This window comes from Muscardinus avellanarius, assembly GCF_963383645.1.
Source record: "Muscardinus avellanarius genome assembly, chromosome: 7".
NCBI lineage: Eukaryota > Metazoa > Chordata > Mammalia > Rodentia > Gliridae > Muscardinus > Muscardinus avellanarius.
The window spans coordinates 87,524,807-87,540,802 of record NC_137793.1 but is presented as its reverse complement, the minus strand read 5'-3'; the positions used below and the strand labels follow the sequence as shown (position 1 = coordinate 87,540,802).

The 15,996-nt window shown below is 48.2% G+C and overlaps 1 protein-coding gene across 4 annotated transcripts in view; it reads right to left on the bottom strand.

Annotated features, from left to right (window-relative positions):
* Nucleotides 1-5,789, bottom strand: part of KDM5B (lysine demethylase 5B) — a gene marked incomplete at both ends in the record, with an annotated part of 94,619 nt that extends 88,830 nt beyond the window's left edge. For 3 of the 4 annotated variants that reach the window (XM_080698516.1, XM_080698517.1, XM_080698519.1), the window contains one exon: nucleotides 5,586-5,789. In XM_080698516.1, the coding sequence (XP_080554642.1) occupies nucleotides 5,586-5,789 (204 nt within the window). The remainder of the gene's footprint in view (nucleotides 1-5,585) is intronic. The other variant, XM_080698518.1, reaches the window with a different exon arrangement.
* Between the last annotated feature and the right edge of the window lie 10,207 nt (nucleotides 5,790-15,996).

Below are 15,996 nucleotides of genomic sequence, written 5' to 3'. Positions count from 1 at the left end.
GCTCTTCTGCATTTTATACATGCATATAATCTACAGAGAGTATCTAATTTTCCAAACAAAAAAAAATCATACGGCCGGGCGTGGTGGCGCACGCTTGTAATCCCCACACTTGGGAGGCTGAGACAGGAGGATCGCGCAGGTTCGAAGGCAGCCTCAGCTGCTTAGTGAGGCTCTCAGTAACTTAGTGAGACCCTGTTTCCAAAAATTATTTTAAAAAAAAATGGGTCTGGGAGTATAGCTCGGAGGTAGAAAGCATCTGGGTTCCACCCCCAGTACCACCAAAATAATAATAATAATAATCATACAACTGTAACATAAACCAAGCTAACCAAGGTCTTCCTAGTTTAATGGTTTTTCAAACAAGAGATGTCATTTGGAAAGACCTATTTCAAAATAGGAACAAGCAGGCTTCAAGGAACCCAAATACCAGGAACCCAATTAGCACTTTCATTTTGGGGGCACAGGCTTTCCCTTTTTCTACAGCCATAACAGCACATTATTAACCATTTTTATTTTTATTTTATTTTATTTTGTGTGTGTGTGGTACTGGGAATGGAACCCAGGGGCTTTCTACCTTTGAGCTATACTCCCAGACCTATTTTATACTTTATTTGGAAACAGGGTCTCACTAAATTGCTGAAAGCCTTACTAAGTAGTGGAGACTGGCTTCAAACCTGTGCGATCCTTCGGTCTCTGCCTCCCAAATGCTGGGATTACAAGGGTGCACCACCACACCCAGCTAATTTTTTTGCCTTTCTAAAAAAAAAAAAAAAAAAAAACCACTTCCTCACAGGTATATTCAAGCATCCCAAACATCCTGGACTCTCTTTTGTCCCCCAAATTAGTTTGTCACTAATCAATGAGAAATACAAAGTCTAAACCAGATGTGGTGGCAAACACAGATTTGTAGTCCCAGTACCTGGGAGGCTGCGAGGAGGAGGAGTGCAGATTAGCGGACAGTGTCAGCAAGTACTGAGACCTCATCAACCTAGTAAGATCCTGTTTCCAAATAAAAATGAAATGGGGCTAGGTGTATAGCTCAAAGGTAGAATGCCCCTGGGTCCCACCCATTAGTACCACACACACACACAAAAAAAAAGTCTAGGCCAATAGATTGTAAAGAAAATTACTTTAGAGACAAAGAAAGAAATTAAGAGTTAATACATCAGTTTCTAAAATAATTCAAAGTCTGATTTTAATAGAGACTATTTATTAATAGTTTTCAAAGGCAATTCTCTACATTCATTTTGCTTCTTACAAAGGTTTAGATTAAGTGGAGAGTGGTGCTGTACTCCTGTAATCCTAATACTTGGAAGGCTGAGACAGGAGGATCACAAGTTCAAAGCCAGCCTCAGCAACTTAGTAAGGCCCTCAGCAACTTAAACCATTTCAAACTAAAAAATAAACTAGGGCCAGGGATATAATTCAGGGTAGATCACCCCCAGGCTCAATCCCTAGTAACACACACACACACACGGCTTAGATTGCATGTTTAAAATCATATCCTATAATCATGGTAAGAGAAATATTTCCATTGGGGTGAGGATGCAAATATTTAGCTGATTCATGTATTTGCAGTATCACTCACATTCCATTCTAAAAGTCTTAATTTTGATTATTTAACAAAGAATTACAACTAGGTGGGTATATTCCTGAATCCTAGTATGTCCAATTTACAACAGGAAAATCAAAGTCAGGCGAATAAGCATTTAAAGACTTCAACAAATGAAGTAAGCTTTTGCTTTTAAGGCAGACACTAGTGACAAGAACTGCAGGATTTAAAAGTAGTTACAAGCCGGGCATGGTGGCAAACACCTGTAATACCAGTACTTGGAAAGCTGAGACAGGAGGGCTGCAGGTTCAAGGACAGCCTGAGCAAGTACTTAGCCTCTCAGCAACCTAATGAGGCACTGTTTCAAAACAAAAGTAAGATGGGATGAGGGTGTAGCTGGGAGGTAGAATGCCTCTGGGATCAATCCTCAGTACCTCCCTCCCATCCATCCATCCATACACACACACACACACACACACACACACACACAGAGCAGTTCCAAAGGGAGAATGAAAATATATAAAAGTTGTGATGATAGTTATACAACTCTGAAATTACTAGAAACTACTGAAGGTATACTATAAACCAGTGAATTACATGGGATATTAATTGTTTCAAGAAAGCTATTTTTTAATTTTGTGTGTGTGTGTGTGGTACTGGGGATTGAACCCAGGGGCATTGTACCTCTGAGCTAAGCCCACCAAACCTATTTTTTATTCTTTATTTTGAAACAAGGTTTCATTGATTTGCAAAGGGCCTAAGTAGTTGAGGTGTCTACCAACCTTGATCTTCCTGTTTCAGCCTCCCAAATGCTGAAGCACCACCACCCCTGTTTTGTTGTTTTTAAGTAATTTTAAGTTCCTCCTTCCCTCAGGATGTTACTAATGGATATGCCTTCTTTCCAAACATTAAAGATTTATGAATAATCCAACCAATTGGGTGTGCTGGCATGTGCTTGTAATCCCAGTACTTGGGGAGGCTGAGAAGGATCAGAAGTTCAAGGCCAGCCTCAGCAACTTAAGAAGTCCCAGTTTCTAAATAAAAAGGGCTAGAGGGTGTAACTCAGAGGTAGAATGCCTCTGGCTTCCATCCCCAGTACTAAAATAACCACAACCAAAGAAAGATTTCATGACACCAAAGATATTAGGACAAACAATATAGAGAGAGGTAGGCCGGAAGTAAATCAGCTCAAGTAAATCAGTTCGGTATCAACACTTTCACCATACAAAAAAATGTACTTAAATTCCTCCCAGATCTCCAAGGGTGGAACCACTAAGCTCATTTAAAGATGCTGACACTACATTAAACAAAATAGTTTATACTTTGTCCATTAAGACTAAAAGATCAAACTAGTAACCACAAGAAGTTAAAGCTTTAAAAAAATGTATCTATTGTGCCATCTGGAGTTTGATTTAAATCACTAACTTTTGTATACTGCCAAAGAAATTTGTAGAATCTGCCTATCTATGGCCAAATGTTAGATGTTTGAAAGAGAAAAAAAGTTATTAAAGCCACCAAATATATCCCTATCAAACCTGGGAGATTTAAAAAATATTTACTGAACAACTATTTCTTGGCTAATAGTTACAACCCTAAAATTAATCATTCAAAACACCACATACATCATTTGTCTATGAGCACTTAAGTATATCACCTATCAGGAGGAAATTAAAGTTCATATTTTAAAGATGGCAAAAACTGAAACCTGTCTTAATTTTAAGTTAAAAAAAATGGTCTTGTCCCAGGAAAACAAGCCTGGCTATCTCTATGTACTTAATAGAATTTCAAACAAAGGCTTATTTACTTTTAACTTATGTATAGTCTTTTTTGATTTAATGCTTTTATAACTTATCTGTATTTTCACAAATTTCTACGTACTCCTATGCTCCCATATACAAAGTAACGTACACATCCTAAGTCTTCACAATCCACAAAGCTTAGGACCCTAAGAAAGCAGCTATAAAGTGAAGCTATGTAAACATAAAGATACAAAGGTAAAAACAAAAGGGAACAAATTTTTTCTAATTCTCCTCTTGCCGCCTAAAAAGTAAAATACTCAAAGTGCAATTCTTTTAATATAACCGCCGGTGTTCCCAAAACTCAACAAAATCATTTAGAAACACAGGCATTACAAAGCTATCACCATGAAAAATATTTCATACCTCTTGATGTGTTTGTTGTTATATTTCAACTATATGAAACCACTTGTTCACATCACACTTAGCTTTCCTAAAACAAAACAGGGTCTACAACAAAGACTGTTTACATGTCTTGAGAAGCCTTTGTTCCAAGAAGACCCCTCTTCAAGAGCTATTAACTTCTAGAAAGACTCCCCTTTTTGAGGTTATATCAACAGCAAATACTCCCAAACTCTTTCCATTTGGCACAGGAGTTTGTTAGACAAAGGAGAAAGCCAGTCCCCTCCACACAAAGGAGGTCTCCAAAATGGAGCACTGGTTATGTCTGTAGATTATTTGTTGCTCTTTACCCCTTCTTCCTCGGGCTGTAGTATATAGTACTCTCAATACAAAATGGTGGCCATGATGTCTGTCTGACATTCAGAGTAGGAAAAGGCAATACAATCACACATCTTGCAAAGACTTCCATTAAATATGCTAGCCCAGATGAGGAAATAGGTTGCCAAACCTAACCAGAGCAACACTATCTTTGCAGGGGGGGAAAGGGCTCTATAAAAGGCAAAGAAGGCAAGATAAAGGACTTACCCCAGCCCTACTATACCACAATACCAACATGGAGGACAACTCCCAGGAACCTAACTCCTCACATTTTAGTTACTAACAACTTACTCAAGTCGCCTCATTTCTGAATAAAATCTTATTAATGCAAATGACCAATTTCCATATTCACCCTTCCTAACATCTGTCATAACGTAAACTGCTGGATATCCGAAACATGACCTATTCTCCAAAAATTAAAACCTTGGCTCTGACCAGTCCCGGGTGTAACTTCTGAAGGCAGGCCTCTCCACACTCAGAAATGTACTTCCCTTGAGCAACAGTATCAACCCTGTCCACTTCGCCAAAAGAACTGGATCTATTTTCCGACATTCCCTCCAACTAGCTAACCAGTTACTTTCTGAGGTCCTATTTCATCTTCATTTTCAAACTTGTCCGGGGGGGGGGGGGGACACTGAAGTACCGTGTCCTTGTTTTCATTTGGGGGTGGGGAAGGGATACGGAAGGCTTATTCAGGAATCTCCCTCAAAACAGCTTTCCCAAACAGCATGATTACATACATGCGGCATCCCTGCAATTCAAAATGTCATTACAAGGAGCAAGTTTCAGGGCGAGAGGGGTGGGGGTCCTTTCTCCACTTGGAGGGAGGGGGCAGGGGAGGCGGCAGTGGGGAGAGGTTCCCCAACCGTAGGGCCGGCAGTTAAACCTCCTCCCAACCGTCCCAGCCGGTCCAACCGCCCTTGGGCCCCGTGGGACCCTCGGGGAGGTGGGCGCCCAGGGGGCGTCGGGCCCCCGGCGGTCGTTGGGGCGGTTGGGGAGGGCCCGGGATCGCGGCCCGACCCCTCCCTCGCTCGCTGGGGCCGGGGTCCCCGCCCCATCGCGGCGCCCGGCCCGGCCCGGGGTCCCCGGAGCCCCCCACTGGCGGCCGGAGCCCGGGCCGGCCGCGGACCCCCGCCCCGCCGCCCTGCTCCAGCCCGGCCCGGGGCCCGGGGCCCGGGGCGCGGGGGCGCGGGGGCCGGCCCGGAGGGGGCGCCCAGGTGAGGCCGCCCCGGGCCGCCGCCGCCGCCACACAAAGGACCAGGGGCTCCCGCCGCCATATTGAAAACTTTCCTCCTCGCACGACAACTCGCAAGTCCCCCGCCCCCACCGCCACACACCCCCGCACCCCGGCCGGCCGCCGAGGACCGCGCCGCCGCCGCCGCGCCGTGCCGCTCCCCCCGCGCCGCGCCGGCCCGCGCCCCCGCCCGCCCGCGCCCCCGCCCGCCAGCCCCAAACTTGGCCGCGCGTCCCCGCTCCCTCCGGCCGCGAGGACCGACCGCGGCGCCGGCGAGACTCACCGGCGGCGGCCGCACCTTGCAGATCCCCGTCTGCTCGGCTATGGGCCGGATCTTGTGGATGAAGGCGAAGGGGTCGGCGAACTCCTCCCAGCTGGGCTCGAAGACCGGACACTCGGGGGGCGGCAGGAACTCGCCCAGCGGGCCCGGGCCCCCGAGGGGCAGCGCCGGGCGCGGGCCGGGGGGCAGCGCGGCGGCCGGCTCCATCACCGCGGGCGCGCAGGGCCGAGGCCGGGCGGCCGACCGCGCTCCGCGTCAGAGCCCGAGGGAGCGGCGCGGCTCGGGCGACAGCCGGTCCGACTCGTACTCGCAACGGCAGCACCTTGGGCTTTTTCAGCCTTCCTCCGACGACGTCTGGCCGCTAACCCACGCCGTGCGCATCCGCCGCCACGGCGAGGAAAAAGAGTCCCACCCCCGCCCCCACCCCGCGCGGCGCCCTGCCCCGCCCCCGCATCGGGAGGGGCCGGGCCCGCTGCCCGGGACCGGCTGGATCCCCGAGGTTCGGTTGAGACAGCTTTTACTGACCACTGACTACGACTCAAGAAGTTCATAGTCTGGTAGAGAGGACCCGACTTAGAAGGCCATCCTATGGTGTCTGCATACTGTGCCATGACAGAAGTGTACGCTTCTGTGCAGAAGAGGCAGAAAGAGAATTGGGAATGGGGGAGAAAGGAACTGCGAGAACAGCTTGAACACAGAACAGCAAGGATGTGAAAAGCAATAGATGTGAATTCAGGAAAATTAGCGACAGGCAGGCTGGGGCGGGATCACAGGTATTAAGGATGACTTGATGTGTGGCCTATCTGCCTGAGAGGATGCTGGCCCAGTGGCATGCTGGGACCTTCGCTGAGATCTACACAAGAAACCATTCTAGACGTGAAGGCGATGTCGTCACTTCTGGACATCCTGGGTGTTGAGGTGTCTCCAGTGCATATGGCTAGAAATCTGTAACAGGCTATAGGGTGTAAATTACAGGGAAAAAACAGAACTAGAGCTATGAATCTGGAAGTCACTAGCATATAGATGGTAGCCGTTATTTATGTATTGCCTTTGTGAGCAAGGTATAATTATTTGGGGGGGGGGTGTCACTGAGGATTGAACCCAGTAGTATTTTACCTCTGAGCTACACCCCAAGCCTATTTTTTTTTTTTAATTTTGAAACGAGGTCTTACTAGGTTGCTGAGTCTCATTACTTGCTGAGGCTGTCCTTGAACCTGCAACCCTCCTGTCTCAGCCTCCCAAGTACTGAGTTTACAATCGTACACCACCACGCCCGGCTTAAGGCACTCTTAAATGTTTTGTGTCTTAGCTACATGCATCTTCACAATCATCATACCGGGTAGATACTGCTATTGCCTCCATTTTGCCGAGCAGGCAAGGGAGGCACAGAGAGGTGAAGAAACTCTGAGATAGGAACACTTTTCAAGCATTTCTTAAAAGGAGAGAGGAATACATTGATCCTTAGAAAAGTTAAGGGGATTTAAACAGTATTTCAACCCGGAAGAAACCTCTTTTATCCAGAAAGCAGCCAACCTCGTGAAGACCTCCATAATGGGGGGGGAGGGGGGGTCAGTGGAGCCCCAGCTCAGTTTTCAGATTACCTGGATTAAGAACATCCCTTATCCTTAAAAACCCTGAGAGAGAAGAAAGGAAAAGGAAGCTTCCTCTTCAAAAGCTTCCCAAAGGCACACATCAGCCCTTGGACGACCATCCTGAGCTCTCTAGGGCTCTACGACCTGGATAAGCCTTTTCCAGATCCCCACTGTAGGGGAGCTTCAAGCAGCTGGAAATCCTATTAGAGAAAGAAAAAATCCATTAGCATAAGAAAGATAGTAAACATAGCAGGATATAACGGGTGAATCTAAGTAAGTGGGGGTAGTAAAGAATTTGCTGCAATATTTTTAATTTTGCTATTGAATATTTGAAATTCTTTCATAATAAGGTGTTGGGGAGAGAAATCATTATTGTCACTTTTTGCTCTGGGAGTTGTGTATGTTTGAGGGTATTGCTGGAATTTATTTCCTGTCATGTGTTCTCTTGGAATAGTAGTAAAAATTTTCACCCTTAACGTTAGCCTCCCATGAGGTAGATACAACTTTGACAGGAATTCTGGACATATATGAATTGAGCCCATTATTGAGCTGAGGGACATAGAAGAAACATGCCTAAAAAATTCTCAATTTTCGGCTGTATGCTAGGCCTCCCCCGCGCTCCCAGCGCTCAAGGTCTCCTAGTCCTGCTTCCTCCATTTCCGGTAGTGCCCTTAAATGATGGGACGCCCCAGCTCCCAGATCAGGCAGCAGTTGTTTGGCTTTGCACGAACCCGCCGTGACGTTAGGGGAGGGGGCGGTTGCCAGGCTAGTGAGGGGAACCTAGGGACCAAGACGGCTCTGTGGGAGGCGACAGCTCCCCCGCCCTGCAGTAAGACGCTTCCTCCTGCCCTTTATGATGTGTGTTTACATGCGCGGAGGGATCCCGCTCCAGCTGACAGCCACACCGCGACCGGCTCTTCTTTTTTTAAAGAGCCTAGCCACAGGCGGTGATTGGTCGCGGCCGGGGCCGTATCAGCCTCCCGGGGCGGGGCCGGGTCCGCATTGTCTCTTCGGGGGCCGGCTGGATGCCCCAGAGGCCGGACCTGGGCAACCCCGGCCTTGAGGTGCGGGCGCTGCGGTCCTCGGAGGGCTGGGAGCGAGGCCTGGGCGGGGCCAGGTCCAGGTTCCCGGGAGAAGCGGGGCTGCAGCCCCGAGGCCCGAGCGGAACCAAGCCCCGTTGCGAGTGCCACGTCTCCAGGAACCCCCTCCTTACTCCTGGACAACACTCCGCCCCCGCCGGGGCCTCCGTCCCCCAAACCGCCCCCGTTTGTGCAGCTCCAGATCCTTGGACACATTTCTAGAGATCGCCATCCTCGTTCGGCTCACTCAGGCCCCACACCTCCGCCCCAACCTGCTGGCCCCCACCCCGGCTGGCGCCCCCAGATCGCCGCTGGCAGCTGCGGCGCTCCCCCAGCCCCTTCGAAGACCTCGCTGCGGAGCCCAAACTGGAAGAGCGGCTTCTGGGTGCCCCGGGTCCCTCGGGCAGCGCGGGGGCCCTGCGCGGTCCGGGCCACCGGGGCAGGCCGGCTCTCCCGGGCCGGGCGGGGCCCGCGGCTCTCGCAGCACGTAGCGCACGTGTAGGGCCGGCTCCCCACCCCCTCCCCGCCGAGGACTTCCCCGGGCCCCGGGTGTCGCCGGCGCGCCTCTCTTCCGCCCAGACCTACGGGCTGTGCGACTTTCTAACACCACCCTCCCTCCTCAGCCCTGACGAACCTCCTCTCATCTTCCCAGTGTCCCCGAATACATAGGCTAGTCCATCACAGCCAGCCATCTCCCATCCAGTGCCATCATCTCAACCCACCACCTGTGGTGCCCTGCAGTGTTTGGTCCCCTGGGGACTCCCACAAACCCATGCTACTTGTCTCCTAGTCTTATTTTGTGTATTTCCCCAACATCTTGTTTCTACCCTTTATCAGTGCACTCTTAACCTGGTATTGTCCCAGCTGGGTTGTCCCCACACACCGGCCTCCCCCCTAAGGCCGAGAGCCACAAGCGGGTAAGAGTAAGCCGTGCCCCCCACCCCCCGGCAGGCTCCTTAGTAGACGCTTCACAAATATTTGCTAAAAGGGCGGGGAAATGGCCTTGAGTTTCGGTCACTCCAATTGGCTGAGGATGGAGCTTTGAGCTGAGCAAGAAGAGCCTGCCAGCTCCAGATCGGAGTTGGGGGAGCCCACAGAGTGGCTGACCACCGCTGACATAAACCCAAATTTCCCTAGTCTCCTCCTTTTGTCCTCCACCCTGCTTAATTCCCCAGAACCAGCAACCCCCTCCTCCTCGGCTCCCCTGGACTGGTCGCTTCCGTGGGACTTCAGTGTTCTCTGTTCTGCCTCAACCCCTGCTGTGGGGGCTGCAGCTCACACCACTGCACACAACAAAGGTCTCATCTCTGAGGTCTGTCCTTGGCAAGCTGGGGCAAGGTCTTGAAGCGGCATCTACTAACTAAATACCTCTTCCTCTTCCCCATTTCCTTGGACTTTCCAGTCCTTATGCCAGGAATGGTACACAGGGCTCTCTAGAAGAGCTACACCCCCAGCCCCTTGTCCAGTCCTGAAATCTCTTCTCCTCTGACTCAGCCCCGCTGAGATCCAGGGTAGCTGTGCCTTCAAGTCCTAAGCTTTGGTTTACCTGGGTGTGGGGCCCAAAGGGCTAGACCCTTGCATGGGTCAGATACTAGCAAGTGGGGTGTTCCCAGGGTGCTGCCAGCCCAGATCTCAGTAGTTGGGAGGGGCAGAGTAACCCACTCCAGAGCTTCAGGGCGTTTCTTCCCATTCTGGTTGGGCCACTTTAGAGGCCTGGGACTCCCAAGGAGCAATATTGTGTGTGCTGTTGGAAAGGGAAAGCCGTGCTTTCCATTAGTCCTACATCAGTACCACCGGCACCCCTAACTCAGGTCTCTGAGCTGAAAGGGTTCCTTTATCATGCTTTTTGTGGCCTTGGAGAGCTGGAATGTTTGCAATTCCCTGTATCCGGGATGGAAGTCTTGAACAGTATAAAAAGTTGCAACTTTATGTCAGCGCCCTACAGAGCACCACTCCATCCCCCATGCCTGTTTAAAAAGGTTCTACATTCAACCAAATCATGCTGAGTGAGTGGACGAGTCCAACAGGCCATAAATGCTCATTCAGCCTTTTCTCTTCCTTGGCAGGAAGGGGTGATATGGGACCGACTGGAAATACTGTTCTAACATGAGTAAGACAGAGCCACGGGCAGAAGTAATCCTCAGTCTATCAACTCTAAGAAGTAGGTGGTTATGATTGTCATCATTTTCAGATAGAGAAATTGAGACTTAGGTTAGTCAGCCCAAATCACACAGGTCGTAATAGCAGGGCTAGGACTAGAATGGCTAGCCAGTGCCTGCCTTTGATCTCCAGGAACACCAGGCTGACTGCTCTAGAGCTGAAGGGAAAGGACAGAGGCCGGATCTCAAATGCACCAGCCACTGCCCCTTTACCCTGCCAGCACTGATCTGTTGTCTCCCTTCTAGAGCGCAGTGGCTTCAAACTTTGTCATCAATATTTCTGTTGTTGTTCTTGCTTTTGCATTGCTGGGGATTGAATCCAGGGGCATTCTGAGTTTTACCCCCAGAGCTTTTTATTTTTTAAGAGACATTGTCTCAGTAACTTACCCATATGCACTGACTCACCTATACATGGATTAAGCCCCATTAAGTAGATTTTGTAACGCATAATGAACTGTGACCCTCAATTTGGAATTTTAAAAAATAGCTCTAAGGCCACTTTTCCTGTTGTTTGGGCAGCAAATATACATGGAGCCAGGCGTAGTGGAACACATGGGTAATACCAGCAACTCAGGAGACTGAGGCAGGAGGATAACAGGTTAGAGGCTACCCTGGACAACTTAGCAAAACCCTGTCTGAAAAGGGTGGGGGGGCTGGGGATGTAGCTGGGCAGTAGAGCACACTGGTTTTAATCAGCAATATAAAAAGAAGAAAAAATAGTTATATATAGACACACACAAAAAGAAGACTATATGACTATATTAGAAGAAAATAACATCTACAAGCCAAGGAGAGAAGCCCTCAGAAAAAAGATAGCCCAGCCGGGCATGGTGGCGCACGCTTGTAATCCCCACGCTTGGGAGGCGGAAACAGGAGGATCGTGCAGGTTCGAAGTCAGCCGCGCTGGCTTAGGAGACTCTGTTTCCAAATAAAAAGATATAAAATAGGTCTGGGAGTGTAGCCCCGAGGTAGATGGGCTTCCAGGAACCCCAGTACCACCAAAAAAAAAAAAAAAAAAAAAAAAAAAAAAAGATAGCCCAGCGAGTGTGATGGCACACACTTGTATTCCAGAACTTGGGAGGCTGAGACAGGAAGATTGCAGGTTCAAGACCAACTCTAGCAACTTCGCAGAACTCTTAGCAACCCAGTAAGATTCTGTTTCCAAACAAAATATAAAAAGTGGTGGTGGTGTAGCTCAGAGGGAGAATGCCCCTGAGTTCAATACCCAGTTAAAAAAAAAAAGTGGGAGGGCAGTGGTACATGGCTGTAATCCCAGTGCTTGGGAGGCTAAGACAGGAGGAGCACGAGTTTGAGAACAGCTTCAACAAGTAGTGAGAGATCCATCAATCTAGTGAGATCCTGTTTTAAATTTTAAGAAATAGGACTGGGGGTTTAGTTCAGAGATAAAATGCCAAGCCAGGCGTTGTTGCACACCCTTGTAATCCCAGCATTCGGAAGGCTGAGACAGGAGGATCATAGGTTCACGCCAACCTAAGCTACTTAGTGAGGCCCCTGCAACTCAGTGAGACCCTGTTTCAAAATATATAAAGACTATCACTGGGCGTGGTGGCACACACTTGTAATCCCAGCATTCGGGAGGCTGAGACCTGAGGATCGTGGTTCGCGGACAGCCTCAGCTACTTAGCAAGGCCCTCTGCAATTCAGTGAGACCCGGTTTCAAAATAAAGAATATAAAATAGGGCAGAATCTCACTAAGTTGCAGAGGGCCTCACTAAGTAGCTGAGGCTGTCCCCAAACCACGATCCTCCTGTCTCAGCCTCCCCAATGCTGGGATTACAAGGGTGTGCCACCACGCCCAGCTTGCTCTGGATTATGAAGCATGAGCTGCTCACATGAAAGTCCCATACATGAGTGCCTCTGATGCCAGTGGAGGAGGTGACGAGGACATAAGAGTAGCATCACAGAGGCAGCCGGGCGCAAGGAGAGAAAGCTGTGGAGACCTCAGGTGGCTGCGCCTGCCTCTCCCTGCGCTCAGTTCTGGAGTGCCGGCCCTCATCACGCCAGCTCCTCTTTCTTTCTCTCTCCTCTCTCTCTTCTGGAAGCCCATCAAACAGAACTCAGGCTGAATGAGAGCAGTCCTACCCTGAGTGGCCAACAGCACAGGAGGTTAAGAGGGGGACGGAGCTGTGTGTATGAGGGTGAAATCCTTTAATCAAAATTGTAAAGCCTTTCTGTTCAGTGTATTATCCATGTGCTTATGGTCTAGAGAACTATATTCCTTTTACATAGAGCTGTGTGTCTGAACAACCTGTGTGACAAAGAGTCTTTGCGTAAGAAAATCAGGTAAGAAAATTTTAATTTGTAAAGCCTTACTCCTATATATATATATTACTTTTATAACATTTATTTATTTATTGTGGTACTGGGGATGAAATCCCAGACCTATTTTATATTTTATCTGGAAACGGGGTCTCACTAAGTTGCTGAGAGCCTCACTAAGTAGCTGAGGCTGGCTTCGAACCTGTGCAATCTTCCTGTCTCAGCCTCTCAAGTACGGGGATTACAAAGTGTGCGCCACCACACCCGGCTTATAATTTTTATTTAAAAAACTATATGGCTAGGAGAGAGAAGTATGTTAACTTCCAGCAGAATACTAAACTGGGGGGCATCCCTGAAAATGGGAGGGATTAAAGAATATATGGCCTCTGGAGCAGAGAAAGCAATTACTACAATTTCTTTTCCTTTGTTCACTGAGAGCACAGGGAAAGAATTGAGAGCAGGTGACAAGGCATATTAAACTCTTTCCTTTGATAATCAGAGAAACATTCTCACTAGAGAAAAGGCTCCAAGAGAGGAAGAAGGAATCATCTAAACACTTTTGAGGCTTTGTTGGCCTGAATTCCAATAACATGACACTCTAGAAGAGGTACCTCTGCTCTACATTAACAGAATCATGTTCCAGTCAAGGTCTGTGAATAAGATTAGAGATTGGAATAAATTAAGAATATCTTTTCCCCTGGGGCTTGGTGGTGCCCTCTGGTAAAACGAGTACTTGGGGGTTGAGACAGAATCACAGGATTGAGGACAGCCTCAACAACTTAGTGAGACTCACAGCAACCTAAGAAGACCCTGTTTAAAAAAAAAAAAAAATAGGACAAGGAATATAGCTCAGTAAAATGGCCCAGGATTCAATTCCTAGTAACACACACAGGCGCGCGCGCGCACACACACACACACACACACACACACACACACACACGATAGATAGATAGATAGAGAGACAGACAGACAGGGAGAGGGAGAGATAGCGCACGAGGGAGCGCGCACACCTCATCTACTACTTAGTGAGGCTCTTGGCAACTCAGCGAGACCCTATTTCAAAATAAAGAATATAAAATAGGGCTGGGGATGTAGCTCAGAGGTAGAATGCCCCTCGGTTCCATCCCCAGTACCACAGAAAGAAAGAAAGAAAGAAAGAAAGAAAGAAAGAAAGAAAGAAAGAAAGAAAGAAAGAAAGAAAGAAAGAAAGAAAGAAAGAAAGGGAGGGAGGGAGGGAAAGGAAGAAAGAAAGAAAGAAGGAAAGAGAGAGAAAGGAAAAGAAAAGAAAAGATATGATAGGATACGAAAAGAAAGGACTTACTGGAGCTTCGGTTGACTATAGTCCCAGCAAAGCTGGGCTTGGTAGTACACACCTGTAATCCCCAGTGCTTGGGAAGCTAAGACACGAAGATCACAGGTTTGAGGCCAGTCTCAGTAACTCAGCATGGCCCTCACAGCTTAGTGAGACCTTGTTTCAAAATATAATATAAAAGCCAGGCGTGGTGGCGCACACTTGTAATCCCAGTGCTTGGGACGCTGAGATAGGAGGATTCCGCAAGTTTGAAGCCAACCTCAGCTACTTAGTGAGGCTCTCAGCAACTTACTGAGACCCAGTTTCCAAATAAAATATAAAATAGCACTGAGAGAGCCGGGTGTGGTGGCGCACGCTTGTAATCCCCGCGCTCGGGAGGCTGAGACAGGAGGATCAAAGCCAGCCTCAGCTACTTAGTGAGGCTCTCAGCAATGTATTGAGACCCTGTTTCCAAATAAAATATAAAATAGGTCTGGGAGTATAGCCTGGAGGTAGAAAGCCTCTGGGTTCCACTCCCAGTAACACATACACACACACACACACACACACACACACACACACACACACAAATAATATAAGCCGGGCATGGTGACACACCCTTGTAATCCCAGCATTTGGGAGGCAAAGATGGGAGGATTGCGGTTCAAGGACAGCCTCAGCTACTAATTAGTAAGGCTCTTTGAAATTCAGTAAGACCCTGTTTCAAAATAAAGAATAAAAAATAGGGCTTGGGGTGTAGCTTGGAGATAGAATGTCCCTGGGTTCCATTCCAGTACCTAAGAAAAAAAAAAAAATATATATATATATATATATATGAAAGATATGGTGGGGGGGGAGGGTGTGGCTTGGAGGTAGAATGCCCCTGGGTTCAATCTCTAGAAAAATACATATGTAGCCAGGTGTGGTGCATGCTTGCAATCTCAGTACTTGGGAGGCTGAGACAGGAGGATCGCACAGGTTCAAAGCCAACCTTAGCTACTTAGTGAGGCTTTCAGCAACTTAGTGAGACCCTGTTTCCAAATAAAATACAAAATAGGTCTGGGAGGGTAGCCTGGAGGTAGAAAGCCCCTGGATTCCATCCCCAGTACCATAAATAAATAAATAATAAATAAATAAATAAATGTAAATATATGTATAAATATATGTATATATGCATATGTATTTAAATTTAAAAATCTCAGCCAGATCTCATCATCCCATCATTTTGAGTTGGAGAAACTTTGAGAAAGTTGAATCTCCAAACATACCATAACATGAAGGCAGCCAGTGTCACGAGACAGGTGACTTTCTTCTTCTCCCAGGCCCCCTCATCCCTCCTAGTACTGGGGTTTGAACACAGAACCATTCTACCTCTGAGCTACATCCCCAGCCTTTTTTATTGCTTTGAATCAGGGTCTCACTAGGTTGCTAAGTCTTGCTACATTCTGGGGCTGTCCTCAAACCAGCAATCCTCCTGTCTTGGTCTCCCAAGTACTGGGATTACTGGTGTGTACCACCAGGCTACACCAAGCTGTGACTTTCCTTCTTTGAAAAACAAGTAAAGCTGTATTACAACAGAGTCCCCAAATCAAATAAAAGAGCGCATTTAAACGCAAATTAGCCGGGAGTGGTGGCGCACGCTTGTAATCCCCGCGCTTGGGAGGCAGAGACAGGAGGATCGCGCAGGTTAGAAGCCAGCCGCGCTCGCGCTGGCTTAGGAGACCCTGTTTCCGAATAAAAAAAAAAAAAAAAAATGTAAAAATAGGTCTGGGAGTGTAGTCCGAAGATAGAAGGGCTTCCAGGAACCCCAGTACCACAAAAAAAAAAAAAAAAAAAAAAACGCAAATTAGCCAGGCACCAGCGGGCCAATAGGGTTTGGGGGCGGGGCGTCTGAGGGGAGGAGCCTTCTAGAGGCCTGAGGGAAGTTCTGCGTGTGCCCTGGAGTCCCACTACCCCCGCCCAGCTTTACCTGTTGATTTCTTACCATAGGAACTTCATCCCGACACAGACACA